At 40.2% G+C, this 20,125-nt stretch overlaps 2 protein-coding genes across 3 annotated transcripts in view; both read left to right on the forward strand.

Annotated features, from left to right (window-relative positions):
- The window catches only part of LOC143018189 (mpv17-like protein), a 45,088-nt gene that overhangs the window by 19,621 nt on the left and 5,342 nt on the right, over positions 1-20,125 (forward strand). For both annotated transcript variants that reach the window (XM_076173377.1, XM_076173376.1), the window contains exons 2-3: positions 12,218-12,347; positions 14,920-15,017. In XM_076173377.1, coding sequence (XP_076029492.1) covers positions 12,228-12,347; positions 14,920-15,017 — 218 coding nt within the window. In that variant the 5' untranslated portion in view covers positions 12,218-12,227. The remainder of the gene's footprint in view (positions 1-12,217; positions 12,348-14,919; positions 15,018-20,125) is intronic.
- On the forward strand, positions 337-1,571 carry LOC143018430 (uncharacterized). The gene is made up of 2 exons (XM_076173790.1): positions 337-1,036; positions 1,294-1,571. The coding sequence occupies exons 1-2, from the start codon at positions 964-966 to the stop codon at positions 1,569-1,571; spliced, it is 351 nt and encodes a 116-aa protein (XP_076029905.1). The 5' UTR covers positions 337-963.

Consider the following 20,125-nt stretch of genomic DNA (forward strand, 5'->3'; position numbering starts at 1 on the left):
ACGGTCGAGCAGTGTCCGTCGGGCACGAAGGCTTTGCCCTTGTACGAGCAGTTTCAGCGGGCAAACCATCAAACTGTCCGCTCCCGGCGCCAATAGAGGGCAGTGGATGGAGGTTTTCCGTCACTGCCAAACACACGAGGTAAGGTGTAGGCAGATCCACTGACTACCCACTGTTGCCACTTTGTGGGATTTTCCCACAGATCTGTGGGAGAAATGATCTGACGTGGGACTGTTTGTGGGGAGACCAATTTTGTTCTTAATTTGTGGAATTTTTTGTGGGAATCCATACAGTTTGTGGGAAATTCTATGGAATCAACCATTAGTCAGACAAATAACTAAGATTCTCCATAAATAAGAGAATTTGAAAAAGTATTGTTGGAATACATAACTAGGTTGTGTTGAATCAGTCAGTTTTAAATACTGGAACTAATTCTGTGGTACATAATATAGGTAAGCTGGGAATGGGGTGGATCATAGTTTGGTCCGTTTCATAACTCACGCGTCCTGGACGCGTCCATCTAAATCCATCACTCGTTTAGTCGGCACTCGGAAGGGGTTGGGTAGGGGGGAGGAAGAGGACTACTTCACAATGAAGATACAGCCCAAGCGAAAACGTTTTCTCTTCCCTCCCCGCGATAGGTCTAAAGCGTCATACGTTCAAGTACGGTCGACCCTCCCCGCGATAGGTCGAAAACGTCATACGTTCAAGTACGGTCGACCCTCCCCGCGATATGTCGAAAGCGTCATACGTTCAAGCACGGTCTGGCCAGTAGAAACTCTCGACTCCTTGGCAACAGGCTCAAGTTGGAATCTTGGAACGTTTTGGAAGTCTCGCCAGAGACTTACTTCACTCTACAGTTTCAGTTCTACAGTAAGCTCTGTTGCTCAGCTGCTGTTAGTCATACCGGTCTGCAAGACGGCCGGTGCTTGTAGGACCTACTTTATTTGCTAGTGATAGTCAAGATGACTGACAAAAGTACAAGGAAATACAGTCAGAGGTACCGTCCATCATGGAAAAATGACCAACGTTTTAAAGGTAAAGACAAAAATTTCGAATCTGTTATTTTACCTTGTTAAAAATAGATGAAGAGCATATACAAATAGATACATGCATGCTTTCCTTATATCCATTAATTGATTACCGCTGGATAATTTTACTTTACCAAGGTGTGGTGTACGCTAGGCTAGATCTACGTTTTCTCAGTGCTTATGTAGTCGTAATATAAATTACCGCAGGATGAAATGGTATAACTATTGTATGTTTATCAGAGAACTTTGACTTCTTGGTTTTAGGTTGGCTGCAGTCAGTCCCAGGTGATGCAAGCAAAGCACGATGCAAAGTTTACGGAAATTCCTTTCAAGCGCACATGAAATCCGTGATTGGTCACTCTCTTAGCAAGAAACACGTGGATAACACTAAATCCTCTACAAGCAAGAGCCAGAGGTCCAAAGATGCTATGCGTCCCATAGAGAGAGATCCAGTCAAAATTGCTGAGCTTAGAATAGCAGTTTATATAGCTGAACATGCCTCAGCTTTATCAGTAGATCATTTGGGTGAACTTTTGCCTTAGTTGGATATGAAATCACGCACATTACAAGATTTCAGAATGCATCATACTAAATGTGCACGTCTTCAGAAATATGTCATTGTTCCATCTTTTGCTGTTAAATTAAGAAATGAAATTGGAGACCAATTTTTTAGCTTGGTGGTTGATGAGAGTACCAACGAAGCAAATATATCTTGCCTTGCCCTTTGCATTCGTTTTTACAGTACAAGTAAAAAGTCTGTAGTGGACACTTTCTATCGTCTACTACCAATAGAAAATACTACAGCTGATACTCTCTATCAGACTGTTAAAAGATGCTTGGCTGAGGACGGCCTAGATGTGAAAAAAATGATAGGCCTAGGGACTGATGGAGCCAGTTCGATGATCGGTCGAACTCATTCACTCTCAACACTTTTAAGAGTTGATAATCCTGAATTAACCCTGTTTAGGTGTGTGTGTCTCTCCCTTCACCTTGCTGCCAGTAAGGCTTCTGAATGCCTTCCTATAATTGTTGATTTTGTAGTTAGAGAAACTCATAATTGGTTTTCTACTAGTCCTAAGAGGACTAATGAGTATCAGGCTATATACAGAGTGTTAGAAAACAGTGTACCTAAGAAGGTGCCGGGACTGGCAGGCACACGCTGGTTGGCAAGGTTAGAGGCAGTTAGTATAATTATCGATCAGTGGGAGGCTCTAAAGCTTCATTTTGACCTGAGTGCTTCCAAAGAACGTTGTTACACAGCGAAAACCCTGTCTGATGCATACAGAGATGACCAGAATAAATTGTATTTGTTGTTTGTCAGAAAAACTCTGAAAGAAATAGTTAGTGTTAATAAGATTTTCCAGTCACAAACTGCAGATGTCACAAAAGTAACACAGGATCTCATTGCAATGTATCGTAATCTAATGAACATTGTAGTAAATGGAAAGCACTTGTCAAAATGTTCTGATGAAAACCTACCCAAACTTATATTTCTGGATCATGTTGTGCCATGTGCCATGGATATGTGCCATGTGCCATGGATATGAGTTCACCACATATGCATCTGCTTGTTCTTTAACTGCAGCTCAAGTTCACTATATCAAAGAGCGGTGTAAAGAGTTTGTGGTTGAACTCATAAAACAAGTTCAGATGCGCTTACCTGATAATGTTGAGATACTTATGATGTTGAAAAATTTCCATCCTTCCATTGCCACATCGCAGATTAAAGACCCTGTTGCTCTGATTGGTGCTAGGTATCGGTCTACCTTTGAGGATCTAGATGGTCTTGAAAATGAATGGAGTTCAATGTGTCTTCAGCAGTGGCCTAAAAATTGCTTGGGTAATGTAGTAAGTTTTTGGACTGAGGTAAATGAAAGGGAAAATTCTGCAGGACAAAAAATGTTCCCAAACATTTCAGGCCTCGTACTGGCATTATTGTCCCTTACATTTTCAAATGCCTCAGTAGAAAGAATTTTCTCTCAAATGAATGTTGTTCACTCGAAACTGAGAAATCGTCTAAAGGTTAGGTCGGTAGAGGCATTGTTGCAGATAAGGTATGGGTTGGTTCACTATTATCAGTCGTGTGTAAACTTTCAGCCCACTGATGACATGATAAGAAATTTCGGTGCTAAAGGTTCTAGAGAGGAGGAGGAGGAGAATGTCATTAATCTTTTTTTAATGCAGTAAGAAACTGAGACTGTAGGTAACTATAAATCTAATTATTGTCATTATGATGTTTGTATTGCAAAGTTTTGGTTGGCCTACTGTAGCTGCAGGCTGTCTACAGAACAGTCATAATGGAAAGACCTAGTTTTTAAGTTTATATAGTTGTTAAATATTAAGTAACTTTTTTTTTGTAAGGAAAATTTTTTAATTTTCTTCATCAATGAGAAATTTATATGAAATAATGCTGTATTAATTTTGTGGGAATTTTTGTGGGATTTTAATTTCAGTTTGTGGAAATCTGTGGGGAAAAATTCTTTAATCTGTGGGAATTCGCCTCTACAAAAGTGGCAACACTGTGACTACCACGTTATTAGTACACCATGTCCACACCGAGTGCTAGTGCATATTGGTCACGACAAGACACTATAACTTCGATTGATATATATAAATCACATGAATGTCTGTGGAATGTAAGGTGTTTTGATTACAGAAATAGAGAAACGTGCTGCTGGTGTAATGCTTTGCCTCATTTCTCTTGCCTCTGAATATAGCTCTCCACTTTCGATACAATATAAAAACTGTTTATGTCCATCCGCACGTAATTGCGGAACAAAGTTTCATTTTCCTCATGCAATTCACGTAGGATTGTCACAGAGCTACCCATTCTTTCACGTCTCTGCAACCACTCCCGGCACCAGACACGTCTCTGTGGTCTCTTGTTTTTCTTTTTAATGCAGGCACCAATTATGATAGAATATAGTGTTATCTTCTTTCGAAGTATGGAGCGCACCATGGTGATCTTACCGTAATGAACCACTCGCTCACAACAACTGCTGGCGTCCGACTGCCCTCCAACCACCACAGACAGCTGTGTGGACATCTTACGCGGGCATAGACTGCAAACTTTGCCCTGCCAGGCACAGCTCGACCGTGTGGACGTGGCTTTAGAGTGGCTTCCAACTTGAGGCCGTGATAGTCCGAAGCATGAGCACCGATGGGGGAATGGGGGAGGGAATGAGGTTACTCGGCAGTTACGTGTGAGGAATGATTGACACCCCTTTGATGTTTTTAACTAGTTAATGCCTCTTTTCTCTCTCACTCTCCCTCACACACATTCTTTTTTGTATTTCGTGATTTAAAGCATGCTTTTCGTGGGTCAGCGTTGATTAATGTTTAGGAAAGTTGGTGTGGAAATTAAAATTCGTGGTTACCCAATGCGAGACTTTATTGCGAATGTGCGCTCGTGTGCATTATATTATCTTGGACGTGCATTCGAATTTCAACAGAAAAAATCGCACTACATTCTCGTCTGAAAATATTATACCTTTCATGAGCACACATATCATTAGCTCTTGTTCCTTGTTTTCGTTAACCCCTCCATGCCACCTATTTGGTAAGGAAGAGGTTCATAAAAGAAGAAAAATAAAATAAAAAAGCACCATAAGGCAAATGCCATCTCGGCTGCATGTCTCGACTTGTATCCGTGAATTGTAATGGCTGTGTTCACCTCTTTAAAAAAAAAAAAAATGTTGAATGGTCCACAGTCACAGATAAACTTGAATGAGTGTAGTTGTGTTTTACGAGAGATAATCAGCGCTTCTGTGCAAGGGGACAATATCGCACCGACGGGATGGAGTAGAAATGGTAGATATCTAAGAAGGGCAGTAGAAAGGGGGATGGTGTAGATCAGAAGTGATCAATATTTTTTTTTATTGTGGGACTTTTCAGTCATAAAAAATCTGCGTGACTCTGGCCTGGAGGGGTTTCATTAAAGTTTCTAATGATATTGACTGCATACAACTGTTTACAGTACCCATACGGGGCAAACTTGATTGAAGAATCTAAAAATAAAAGGATAGGTAGTTTCCCATCTGTTGTCCCCACCCCACCCGCATTTATTATTATTATTATTATTATTATTATTATTATTATTATTATTATTATTAATTATTATTATTAATTATTATTATTATTATTATTTATTATTATTATTATTTATTATTTATTATTATTATTATTATTATTATTACTATTATTATTATTATTATTATTACTATTATTATTATTTATTATTATTAATTATTATTATTATTATTATTATTATTATTATTATTATTACTATTATTACTAAAACGATTATTACTATTATTATTATTATTATGACTATTATTATTATTACTATTACTATTATTATTACTATTATTATTACTATTATTATTACTATTATTATTATTACTATTATTACTATTACTATTACTATTATTACTATTATTATTAATTATTATTATTATTATTATTATTATTATTATTATTACTATTACTACTATTATTACTATTAATTATTACTATTAATTATTACTATTATTATTATTATTATTATTATTATTATTATTATTATTATTATTATTATTATCATTATTATCATTAATTATTATTATTATTATCATTATTATCATTAATTATTATTATTATTATCATTATTATCATTATTATTATTATTATTATTATTTATTATTATTATTATTATGGCATCAGCATTGGCCATTGAAGGTACAGGTGAAAAATAATGAAGGGTACGGAGTATTACACGCGTATAAAACCCATACAAACTGTCCGATGCGGTTGTCATTTGATCTAGGAGCTAACAACGTTCTAGCTATTCGGTTAATATTGATCTTTATAGCGTCTTTATCCCGTTTTGTTTTTCAAATAAAGTTATTTCTATTTCATCATTCACTCGCTTACTCAGCGTCCCAAAATAGTGCAATGTAACAGGGTCAAAGTTTGTTTTGGGAGTTTGAAAGTTGTGGTGGTAGATGTTAGGGAGTGTTGCCATACTCAGGAATGACATTTACAGCTGACACTGGGTGATGCGAGTAGCGACAAAGGCAACTCACACAACAGATGAAAAAATATATAGATTATATTACAAGTCCTTTTTTATTATTATATTACGTCATCGGGCTGAAGCTTCATGATGACATTTTGATTTGGACCTGTGGCGACTGAAAATGCATCATAGCCTCCAGCTGGAAAAAAAATACAAAGATGCTCTCAAACATGGAATACACGAATGTACGTCTAGATCTGTGCAATTTTAATCAATTATGCAATATTGCGAGTACGGAAATAACAGTTATTTTAATTCTCCATGTTAGTCTGGTAATGTGAAAGTAACAGGTTATGTTTTCACCGTTAGTAACAGGTTATGTTTTCACCGTTAAATTATACACGAGTGTGGTGTTCTGTGCATGCCCTTAGACCACAGGCGCTGTGACCTTCACCAAACGCTGACAGCCTCTGTCTTGCTCAAGAGTCAAGATGGTACTATGCTGTTGTAAACAATCCTCTCGGTCTCGTATGAGTCTACTCCAAACCTTACTGAATCGCACGTTGTAGTTGAATTATCCGATGGAGCTCCCACAAAAGTTGTGCTTCATATGCGTTGCTGCGACAGTTCTTCATTAATTTCTCCGCCGCAGTAAATGTTTTAATGTTTACTGGCTAATGCTAACCGATTATTCTGCACATGGGGCAAACTCGGGATAAAACGGGATTTCGGTCGATAGGGACCCATTTGGCCTATTTCCAGCTGAACAGAACAGGCTGCCGTTAGCCAGAATAAAACCTTGCGAAAGGCGTCATTATGGCGAAAGGGGAACTGTATATACATACATACATACATATACCAAGGATTTTTCACCCTTACAAGGGGGGTAGCCAAAAAGGAAAAGGCAAATCATTCCCACCCATTCCATCCCCGAATACACTCCACACCCCTCCACCCTCCCTCTCATCTTAGCACCTCCTGGATGACGGGTCATCCCTGCACCTTGTCCACTGCCCTGGGTCAGAAGCAGTGTCGCAAGACACAGCACATCCACAGCAAGGCCGCTTCATTAAATCGGCGACCCCACCCCTCTCCGTCCCCCCATGCTTAAAAGGAGAAGACGGGGAAAAAACCTTCGGGCTGCGTCAAATTTTGCTCACACATACTACCTCACCCCCCATCCCCCTGCCCATTCCACCTCATGCATCACAACATCATCCATATATAACCATTCTCCATTCACCTCTGTCTTCTGTCCTCTTCCGTCCTTCCTCAACAGACATTCCTCTCTTCCCCAAAGCCCCCTTCACCCCATCCATCCACCTCATCCTAGGACGTCCCCTCATGTTCACTCCCTCCACATCTGCCTTCCATACCTCTTTTACTAGTCTTTCTTCACTCATTCTTTCCATGTGTCCAAACCATCCTAATACTCATCAACCCTATCTCCCAGCTCCCTTTCCACCCCCGTTCTTCTCCTCACCTCCTCATTTCTCACTCTAGCCTAGTAACCCCCATCATACTTCTCAGACACCTCATCTCAAACGCATTCAAACTCCTTCTCTCTTCCTCTCTTATGTTCCATGTTTCTGCCCCATACAGTGCTGTTGGCACAATCACTCCTTCATACAGTCACCTCTTAGCATCCATTCCCAAATGTCTATTCCTCATTACACTCTTCAATCCACCAAGGCATTTACTCGCTTCTCTCAATCTACATTCTACCTCCACCTTCACTCCACCTTTTCCTACCACATTTGCACCCAAGTATCTAAAACTATCCACTTCCTCCAGTCGCTCTCCCTTAATGCTCACTTCCAGTCTACTGTCCCTTTCACCCCTTGTACATCTCATCACCTTACTTTTACCCACATTTATCTTTAGTTTTCTTCTATCACATACTCTCCCAAACTCTGTCACCAACTTCCTCAGTCCCTCCTCCGATCCTACCACAAGCGCAGTGTCGTCAGCAAACAACAGCTGGCTCACCTCCCACTTTTCTCCATTTTCTTCAACCATCTCCAATCCCTGACCCACTACCCTTGCATTTACCTCTCGCACTACCCCATCCATGTATATAATGTAGGATTAATCGATATAGTCGACCACGGGGCCATGCAGCATTGCGGCTGGCGACAGATTTCATACTTATACAGTCGTTCGTATACGCAATTGGGCAACACGATTTGCTCTCCCACATCTCTCGTGCTTATCACGGTAGAATGTAAATTGCCTTATTTTGAATACTGTGCACAGATTCTTGGTAACTTATTTTGCCCTTTGGCAAAACTAATTACTCCCCCATGGAAAATAGTTGTATACGGCAAAGTGAAAATCAAGATTCATTAGTTTGAAGATATGAAAAATTGCAGGTGATTTACATTTGTACAATGCGGCGGGAAGGTGCAATGAAGAATTAAATCGTAACATCTCATAGCTGCTCTCATACTTCTTTATCTTTATTATTATTTCCAGACACCTGTAATTCTCGCCCACTGCAGCACATTTACTTAAAAGGGGAAATATTGATCTTTATTGTTAATTCAGACTGTGATGCCATGGATATTATGTAGATCGTTAAATGTTTAGAATTGAAGTTTGTAGAAAGATCAGTTATTCATCATTTTAGAAATTATTGGTCCCAGTTCCTCTCCCTGAGACCTGTGATATTCTTCCTTTAGGAGTTTAGGGAAACCTCTCCCATCCATATTCGATAACCGTTTTAACGAATTTTAATGGAGACGTGTGGAATTTGCTAAAGGTGGCGTCAAATTGATGGTGCCCTTACGTATGTTACTGTAAATTTGATTTAAGCAGTAATAATTTGGAATTATTGCTAAATAGCATCTCGTAGAAATTAATTTGCAGTCTTAACTTTTTGTTATTACATTTTGGGAAAATATGTTTATATAATATCAGCTCGACCACTCGTTCCTTTATATTCATATTGTTTTTAAAGTTTCTAGCCTCTAACGTATAACAGCCACCTACCTTTCTAATCGATATACTCTTTCGCAATTGTAAACGTAATTATAGCGAAAGATATTGTGCGTGCCTGGTGGCTTTTCAAGAAACTCCTTAAAGCTTTATCGAGCACTTGGGGTTGACCAAGTCACTAGTGGAGACTAGCGCTATCGTACGACCCCCACGTCGACACTTTAATCGATCAAAATTCGGTCTTGAGCCGAGCTTGAAGAGGACTTCAAGAATGAACTCATGGCTGGAGCGATTGGGAAACTCTATCATGATAGTGTACCCATGGATACCTGTGTGCGTGTGCACAAGTCACCTTGTACACGTGTGTGTATGTACTTATTCAGTTGTAGTATATGAGGTCGGAGTTGCTCCTAGGGTCCCGTCTTGATATCACCACATATATATCAAATTCTTTCTATTTCCATTTGTCTCTTCCCTCCCTGTCTCTCTCTCTTTTCACCTTCGTTTTTCCGTCCAAGTCTACCTCATCTTTCCCTTCTTGTTGTTACCTAATAACTAATGTCATTTATGGTCAGTTAAAGGCAAACGTTCTCACACTGGGGAACACGTATTTCGTGGTAACTAATGCAACAAGCGACTAACACGTGTGGATTAAATCACTGGATAAGTTTCGTCACGGTCATCACTAGTAGTTCCAGTAAGTCTTCAACTCCATATTAGTCTCGTGACGTGAGCCAATAATTAATCATGAAGCTGTGCGAAGCTGTGCTAACGTGGAAAAAGATTAACAATATTGGTTTAATCCCTACCGATCTGTGTCATTAACCCATTTGCTCCGTTTTACGACTATATTATTTATTCTAGGTACCACTAAATGATATAATAGAGCTTAAGGGAAAACCCCTTCGCAGCGAAAATAATAGAATTTTACCTTGAATCGGTCCTCCCTTGTGATCAGACAGGGCTCCGCCAATAACAATGACGTCGTGTGGGCAACTCATCGTATGTGAAATGTTCCGAACCACATACATGGTTGGGGTCCGAGCGGGTACTAGGACTGCAGGCCCCGCAAACCAAGAAAAAACAAGAAAAATATCTATAAACGCTATCTCTGCATTCCAAATTATTCTGGTTGCCCTCAGGCGATTTTATTGAGGTGTAGGGAACTTCCCCCACAGCGAAAGGGTCACTAGACGAACAAAATAATGTAGAGCTTTTGATTCTTGACTTTGATTCTCACAAAATATTTTTTTATTAATATACACAATAAACAGGTAATGTCCTTCATCTAATTCATAAACACGTCCCTCTTTTCTTTCGCTGAATTTTTACATACAGATTTTTCTCCGAAACCAAAACTTGTGGGCGCCATTGCACCCCTGCGGATCAGAAACACGCAGCTTCCTTTTTATGTTGGATACTAATAACCACCAGAAAAGAATGTTGGTCACTATTAAATTCATTTGTCCTCCTTTCTACCACCCTTCCTGAATTTTTCTTTTTTCACTGTTTATGATTCCATCTCTTTAGCGCGATATTGTTCCGAAGCGCTTTTTATCGACAACAAAATACAAATGCAAGTGTTAGTACACAATCTTGAGTAAATCTAGACGAAAAGTAACTTGTGATGTGATTCCCCACAATTCACCATGGTCTTACATCACGTGTTGGACTCGTGGTCGACAGCTATTTCCCTCCCGAAAGAAAGCTCAGAGCACATATATGACCGTTCTATGGCTAATGTTGTGACCTTACACGCACACACACACACTCAACTCCCCGCTCACCGACAAGACTCGAACCCGGACCGCCGTGGTGGCGGCCGGGAACTCTACCAACTGCGCCACCGAATCGTGTGATGGTATAGAAGTGCATGCTTGATGTGCCATATTTAACACGTGACATTCAGTAATTTCCATATAGAAATCGGTAGCCTGTAAACTCACCAATCCATTGTTGAAGCCTGGTGTTAACTGTGCGCTTCGTGTACTGTACAGTTTGCACACCAAAACACCAACGGTTATACTACAAGAAATATTAGTGTTTGGCAACTCTAAGGGCGCGTAAAGTAGACAGGCGTGCGTGATCTTGGGGGACAGTTATATCAAATCTCAGACTACAAGGTCAAATGTATACATACTTTCTGGGCTACGTATGAAGAGGATACGGACTAACTGATATATGAAACCATTAACGGATACATGAAATAAAAACAATGAAGATTAATTGTTGTAGATCAGGAGTGCTGCACGTGGTTCAAGACTATGGTAAATTACATTGTTTGCTGGTGTACTTATTGGCGACTTGCCCTGCCAACTCCGAAACTGGGATGAAACTCCATTTGTGCTTGTGTATATGAATGAGCCTAATTTTATTATAAGGAAAGAAACAACGGTCGTTCTGTCTCCTACTAGAAATTATCATAGCTCCTAGAAATAAACACTTCAAGTATCATATTCATTTACGACTCTATCTTGTCTTATATTATTAATTTCCATTATCCGTTACAAATACACACACACACTATCTTTTGATTAAATATAGGAGGGTTGTAAGAGGTCACGAGAACAAATTAGGGAAGAGTACATGTTTAAAGTATATGAAGAAATAGTTTTCCATATAGATGAATAAATGCTTGCAATATCTCAGAAGATATAACCCGAGCTGGAACAGTACAGGAATTCAAATCTAAATATGATAATTGGAAGTAAAGGATATATATTAAGTTGGAACTGTAGATGAATTTGAGGCTAAATATGATAAATTAGGGGAGTAGGAGACGGGACCCAACGAGCGTTGCTCCTTTTATGTACACTACAATTAGGTAAACACACCCACACACATTTCTACTTACATTGTTAGTTACTACGGCACTTGTCATGTGATCGCTGAGTTCGAGTCCTCAGCAGTACCTCATTTCAATTTCTGCATGTGGCACCATATTGATTCACCATGGTCTTGGATCACGTGTTGGACTCGTGATTGACAGCTATTTCCCTCCCGGAAGAGACCTCATGTATGACCGATCTATGGGTAATGCTGTGACTTTACACGCACACACACTCCCAACTCCCCGCCCACGAGCGTTGAAGTAACTATTCGCAGCGCAGTGATACTGAAATTATTTCAGCCTTGGGCGGGATTCGAACCCGGACTGCTATAGTGGCAGCCGGGAACTCTATCACTGCGCCACGGATGTGTATGTGTAATGACTAGCACCTTTTCATACCAATTCTTTTTTCTTCTAAATTTCAGCCAATTCAAAATGATGCACGCAATTCGAGCGGCCTTCGGGAGGCATCCAGTCCTCGGGAACATGGTCGTTTACGGGTCACTGTACACAGGGGCTGAGTTCTTCCAGCAGACTTTCAACAACAAAATTATGGTAAGATCTGTAATATCTGCCCTATTTTTTAGAAAATTATGATACCTCTATTCCGAATATATGATGGCTCTTGTCTTTACTGAAAATGTTGGATTGGTTTGTCTTATAATTGAAAACTGTTTATAGAATATGTCTTTCAGCAAACATGGAACATCAACTGCATGGAAAGTTTACAAGAAAATTCGAATAATTGTACCAGATAGTCTGAAGACCATTTCTGTTTTTCCCTTTCTTGAAAACCAGTCCATAGGTTCACTGGCAATAATAGTCTTGGGTATATAGCTTTGTAGATTTTATACTGTAAGTCTCTGAATTAACTGACGAATGAATCGCACATGTAAAGGTATAACTTCGTCTTCCACAATTATTTATAAAATTTAGTTATGCATTAGACTCCGTGAATACGATAAATATATCCTATTTCTCTCAGGATAAATACTGGTATATTCACACATATACTATTTTTCCAAGCAAATTACTGTAGCTTATTATTAGAAGAATAACAATTAGATTATTTCTCAATACCAAGATGTGTTAATTAATCTAACATTTCATCAGTGAAAATAAGAACTGTGGAAGACGTGATGTGGGTTCAACCTTTAGTTTCTTCATATCTATTTAATTTAGAAACTTGAACTATTGCTGAATGAGACAATGCATAAAGTTTCCTGGTGGTAGCCTACCAGTAAAAGGAAAATATGCATATGTCGCTCTTTAATATTTAGATCAAATTATTTTCAAAATTATGGTTTGTGTGTACAGTCAGCGCCACCTGATTTGGTGCATCATGCCTCGCGCTAATTTCGATGGCGAGGAAGGGCCACCCTGTCATCAATTAATCAAACCAGCCATCCTGAGTCCCCTGCTGAACAAAGGCCTCCTTCATAGCATTCCATGATTCACACGACCGCGCCAACCTCTGCCACGTCACTCCTGCAAATTTCTCAATCTCGTCTTTCGGTGCCTTTTGTCTGGTCTCCCTCTTCCACGCCTTCCATCTCGCGGCGTCCATTCAGTAACAGACTTGCTCCATCGTTAATCAGTCGTTCGCACTAACTTACCTGGCCAATTCCACTTCCTCTCTTTTACCGCCTCCACAATATATTTCACTCTACTCTGCTCTCTCACCCAACTTGCTCTCTTTCGGTCTCTCAGCGTTATTCCCATCATGGATCTCTCCATTCTCTTCTGTGCAGTCCTTAGCTTTGTTTCCATCGCCTTCGTCAGTTTCCAAGTCTCACACCCTTAGATAATTGTTGGCAAAATGTTTAAATACGTCTGGAAAAGTGGCGCACCAGAAGCGGGTACAGGCTAGCGAGACCGATGTCGTCACGCAGCCGTGAGTAAACCAGTTTTGCTCTTCTTTGCGAATCACTTTTTTTCTTACCCCTTTGCACAATTGTGTTCATCATTGGACAATGAGCTTGGAATAAGACTTGAAGAAGGACCAACTGACAAGTATTGCTGCCCTGGTAAAGGGAAGAAAGTCTAACAAAGAAATTTCAAGCATCATTGGCATTCCACTGCGTTCTGTGCAGAGACCAAGGGTTGCCGTGACGCTCGTGCACCGACCCAGATCTCCCAAGAAAAAAGCCAGGAGTTCGTAAGACTACACCTGCAGCGCCAAGTTGACAGGGAACCTCGCATTTCTGCTAAAGAATTAAAACACAAGAACATTCAACTGCTTACCTATGTCTCTCTGAGGACCGTTCAACGTCGCCTCTACGACGACCTTGGGTATAAGTACTGCACACCTCAAAGAAAACTGATTATTACAGCTAGCCAGAAGAAGAGTCGAACTCGTTTTTGCCTAAAATATCTTGCATGGGATCAGGACAAGTGGAACAAAATGTTATGGTCTGATGAGGCCACCTTTACCATCACTAGCAACCAAAAAGGGAGGATAAGGATACGCAGTGGTCAAGGTCCTTCTTCCCCCAGGTACAGCGAGGGGACGGTCAAACACCCTGACCCGGTCATGGTCAGGGGTGGTTTTGGGTATCACGGTGTTGGAAAGCTAGTGGTCTTACTAAGGAACGTTTCAATCGACAAGGAGAGGTACCTGGAGCTCTTAGCAGACCAACTTGAGGACTGCTTTGACATCTGTCAAGGTGAAGTGTAGCCTACTAGCCGGTCGGGGCACCTGCTCACACAGCAAAATTGGTGACTGATTGGCTGGATTTTGTTGGAATTAAATATATAAAGGAGTGGCCAGGCAACAGTGCTGATCTTTCTCCAATAGAAAATTTGTGGGGTTTGATGAAAGCCCAGTGTGCCGAAACTTGTTTCCGCCCTTCAAAACATCTGGGATAACTTTTCTGTCCATCATCCAAAACCTCGTCTTCTCTGTTCCCCGTCGCCTCAGGTCTTCTTTGAAGAATAAGGGAGGGTACACCAAATACTAAAAGTTAGAGATTACCCATTATGAAGCTTGTTCTTGTTGTTTTGTGCACGAATATGATGTAACGGTGGTAGAAAATGATGCGCGCCAATTATGTTAGCGCTGACTGTATTTTCGACGGCTTCCGAACGTCGAATGATATTTATTGTCCCCTTTCGTTTCTTTCCGTAGGTGGAGGAGGATGCCAAGCCAGAACCATACGACACAGGGGCGCTTGCACGCTATGGCGTAATGGGCACATTCGTCTTCCCACATGTCCTCTACAATGCGTAAGCTTTTGACCATTAATTACCGCCATTAACAAAGCAACATAACTCATATTATCATCCACAGATGACATTTGGGTTTGTTTTAAAGTGAGTGAGAGATTGAAAAGGAGGCTGATGTAACAAAAATTATGCCCTCATGGTTTTAGTTAACGTCACTATAGTACATACAAAATCCGTAAGGGTGCACGCGTGCCTACACATACACACACGCACGCACACACTCACCTTCGTCACCCACACTTCCTCCCACACAACGCTCCCCCAACCACACCATGCTACTAGGCACAGCAACTAACTTGTGCCCATCAGAGCGCGAGGACTGACCACTACAAGGAGAGCGCTCTTCCGTCCGTAGTGCACTTTATTAACTCAATCTAATATATTCCAAGAATTAGCTCCAGTTGTAGTCAGTGCATCACACTATCACTATTCAATCAATAAACCGATTATTGTTATCATTGTGTATGTTAAAGACGGAGCGAATATTTTTAGAAGTAGCATGGTTGCTAGCGTCTCGGCCTCGTAATTATGGACGCACGGGTCGGGGTTCGAATCCCACGGCAGAGCTTCAAAAAATTATTATTATTATTATTATAATTATTATTACAACGATTCCTCCTTATACGGTAATTCTTTATCTGATAAATTCATAGTTACGGTATTTGGTAATTACTAACCTCGATTCTATTTACGGTAAGAAAAATTCACAGATACGGTATCCGCTAGATATTTTGGAGAGGAAAGAGCAGGGAGAAGGTACGTCTGCCATATCCTATTACATGTTACAATGGGTTCGGTATACGGTAATTTCAATTTGCGGTAAGGTTTTCAGGAACGCATATGTACCGTATAACGAGTGCATAAACACACACAAACATAGTTATAGAAGAGATCTGAAGAGGAACAGTTTTCCACATAGTGGTGGACACTTGGAACAAACTGGACGAAAAAATAGTGTGTGCAAAAACCATTCATGAATTTAAGAGCAAACTAGACACTGCGAGATACAAAGACGGGACACCATGAGCGCTCCTCTTCGCATAAAATACAACTAGGTATATACACATATACACTCAGTGGCGCGGTTGGTAGAGTCCCCGACTGTCACTATGCGCTACGAGTCGTTACTCCAACTCTCGTGGCCGGGGAGTTGTGTGTGTGTGTAAGGTCACAGCATTACCCATAGATCGGTCATACGAGCTCTGAGGTCTCTTGTGGGAGGGAAACAGCTGTCGATCACGAATCCAACATGTGATCCAAAGACCAAGGTGAATCACACACACTGAACTCATCTGGACGGGTAATAGCTGTCGATCCCGAGTCCAACACTTGATTCAAGACTATGGTGAATTTCACACTCATGATAGGAAATAAAATAATTTTTCCTGGAAACATCAGCCTAGGCTGAAATAATGAATGAGAGTTTCCATTTTTTTATATGGGATAGTGTGGAAATGAAAGAAATGTGTACAATAACAGTGAGTTAGAGGATATTAACATTAAAGTGATCTTTCCATCTCTTCTCTAACCTGACAGTAAAAATAAACAAGAAAACAAACCTATTAAAAGCCATAACTAGCACTAGCTTTGGACAACAAAGAGAAACTTTCATTCAGTAACCACCTATAAACAGTTCATAAGAACTATCCTAAAATACACCACAGTAAGGTTCCCAACAATTAGCAAATTGAACACAACTTACAAACATTACAAAATGGAACACTGAGGGTAATGACAGGATGCACAAAAACCACCCCTATAGGACACTGTTAGGTAGTAGTCCTGCCCCACATTGTGTGCCAATGTCAGGACTGCCTGGAAGGCAAACTCTAATGGAGGTAGTGGGTTTTATTAGAAATTAAATTGGGCGCCAATAGTAATGGCTTGCACAAAGTGTGAGAAAAGGGGTGAGGGGAGACAGTGAGGGAGTTGACGACTGTGTGTTTCAAGTTGTGTCTATTCTGTTCTGTTTATATACACAGGTCAGATCATAACCTGTGCTCTTAATTGGTACGAGGTTAAAGTCAGTGCCTAGGAAGTCGAAAGCAAAACATTCTCACACTGTTGAGTCACCAAGATGGAGGGTATGGGGTTGGTACTGCATGTGCGTTCCTCATAGAAGAACCCTTGTGCGTCTCACATGGTCTGGTAATGTGCAATTTGAGTCATTGTTAGCATTCCTCAGAGAACCATTCTGTGTCTCACATAGCTGGGCAATGTGCAGGTTGAGACAGGGTCTGTTCTTAGGATGGTGAACATGGACATGCGTTTCCTCAAAGAAGCTTTGTGCAACTCATGCAGCCAAGCCCACAAGCGATTCCCTTGGGGACCCCTTGGGTCAGAGGGTCATGGGACAAGCCAGGATTACTCTTTACAGACACCTACACACAGAAATCAAAATCCTCCGAATAGAATATCAGATGAAAATAATAGGAATATAATTCTACACCAGAATCCTTAACAATACACACCCTTCACAAGTCCACACATCTTACAATCACCACCAACAGAATGCAACAAAAATTTACACTAACAGCATACTATCCAAGCATTTACAACAACCTACCACCCAAATCACACAATACATCCACACAGAAACATATACACATCCAAATAACTAAATAAGCCCTTCAAGGAAGACCACCAAACTCAATGTTCTAAAAACATCCCTCAGGTATTATAAGTTCCACAAAGGAAACCTTTACACACCAAACAAAAACCACACAAGCATTCCTGCACTCAGGACACCATCCGCCATTAAGACAGTACCAACCCAAAATAGACCTGACCACAGATTCAAACTGCCCCAGATGCAGCCAACCACCTCACAGAAGACACAGAACACCTCATACTACTACGCCCCATACAAACATTCCTCTGACAACAACACAACATCTCTTCTCTAAGCAACTTATGATCTTGTCTGGGGGCTTGTTACCAGTTTTCTGGAGGCCACAGGTCTTCAGCAAGAGAAACCAGGGGCAATAGATTTATTGATTGACCTAACATTGTGCACTGGTAGTGTAATCAGAAGTATGCTCACCTTAAATTCACTTTGTTGTGGGTTCAAATCCCACACTTCTGTCCGATTCCCAGCAATGACTGTTACCTACCCCAACACTCCAAACACAGAGTGCAAAGGTGATGGCTTCGGCTGCAGCTACACACCCTCTGGCATAGACTCCTCACCTTCCTTCCTAACACTGGCAGTTCTAGAACATTAGTCCCTTTATGTATGCTTTATCAGCAAGATCTGGAACAATTTTTTCTGCTACTCTGAATTTCCTTTTTTTTTTGTATATATTGTCCACACCATTGCTACATATTCCATTCTCATGTAAATCAGGTTTTCAGTAATGTTTTTCATCATGGTGTAGGTCTGGTGTTACTGACTATTCAAAATTAAGGAGGTCAGATATCCATAAATAGGTCTATAGAGGTTTAAATAAGTTAGTAAGTGAAAGGGTGTGGATTCCTTGGTGTTTAGGAGAGAGAGAGAGATTAAGAAGTAAGTAATAAGGTTATCTACCTTGTGGGGGTTGTGATAGTGTCTCCCCATTGGAGTCGAGATAATGTTTCCCAGTTGGACTGTCAAGCATGCAAGTCCCCTAGTATAAGAGGGGGGATGTAACTGTGAAAGGACTGTTTCTGATAGGAAGAGGTATAAAGAGCAGATGATAAGTGGGTCATGTAGGAAGATTTTAGCTGTAATAGCTTGAAGGGGTTAGATGTTTAAGTTCTAAAGACAAGACACCAGGATTACTGTTCCTCCTCATTTGGTTTGAGAAGAAGGAGGGGGTGATAAAAGGTATAACATCACAAGTGGGGAAATGTATGTGTATCTAGTTATGTTTCTTGAAGACACAGTTGGATTTGAATCATTGGAGGAGAAATATTTTTTCCAGTTTAGGATGAGCCCACAATTCTATTGTAGAATTGGGTGCATTGTTTGGGTTAGTGATTGTGAGTATGCCTTGTGTGTTTTGGGGTTGTTGTTGTTGGAAGAAGGGTGGGTTGCTATCATTGGGGTTCTCAGTGAATATAAATGTTGATGGGTTCATTGGGGGAAAGTTATCTCATGTTGAGGGATTCTGTAGAGAATGTTCATTGGGTGGGAGGTCCTTTGTATGAAGTAGGTTGAAGAAATATGTTTTAGGAGGGGAGAGGTAGTATTGATGGGTAGGGGTATGGAGAGTGGGAATGGGTTTGGGGATGATGAACTTAAAAGTTAATCAATAAGGATTTATTCTAAATGTATCTAGGGTATTGGAAGGCCTACGGGATTAAGATATGATGGGCAGTGAGTGCATGTCACAGGGTATATGGGTATGGTTTGTTCTTTATGGAGAGTGGTTTTGTGGATCTAGAATGTGGGACTGGTAGCCCTCTTCCATTTACCTCCCTGACCATCCTATCCATATACATGATGACTTCATGCAACCCTGGAACAGCCCCATATTCACCACAAACTATTCATTCTCTTCATTGCTGGCCTTTACACGTGCTACTACTACTCATGTAAAAACTTTTGACTGTCTTCAATAGACTTTTGCTTATTCCACATGCAATATTTGTATGTTCCACGTATAGTATTTGTACTATACAAAACTTCTCTGTCATTCCTATCATATGCTTCTTCAAATCCATGAAAGCCCTTAAACATCTTTGCCTTTTGCATTATTTGAGGGGTATAAAGTTTCAGGTATTATGGCAAATGATACAGTAGTTTATGATGTGCATCTTAGATATTCTTGTTACTCAGGTACCTTCACTTCTCATTAACCTTAATTTCTTCTTGCACCTCCTCATCCTATACACTGCACTTGCTTCTATACTGCACCCTTTCTTCCTTGCAGGTAATGTGATTAACTCTGATAGTAATTTCATGTGCTGGTATCTAATAAAGATTTATCATACTCAGAGTTATTGATATATTCACCAGTTAGTGGAAATATTATGTTTTTAATGTAAATCAATGGCTATGTTACAATGAAAATGCGCTAACTTCCATTTCAGTGCACTGAACAAAATATTATTTGGAAAGAAATGTCTGATTTATAAGTTACATAACATATATATATAACCCTTTTTTCATAAAATAGATATCT

Source organism: Oratosquilla oratoria, chromosome 34 (genome assembly GCF_046742065.1).
Source record: "Oratosquilla oratoria isolate Oo_2021 chromosome 34, ASM4674206v1, whole genome shotgun sequence".
NCBI classification, from domain to species: domain Eukaryota; kingdom Metazoa; phylum Arthropoda; class Malacostraca; order Stomatopoda; family Squillidae; genus Oratosquilla; species Oratosquilla oratoria.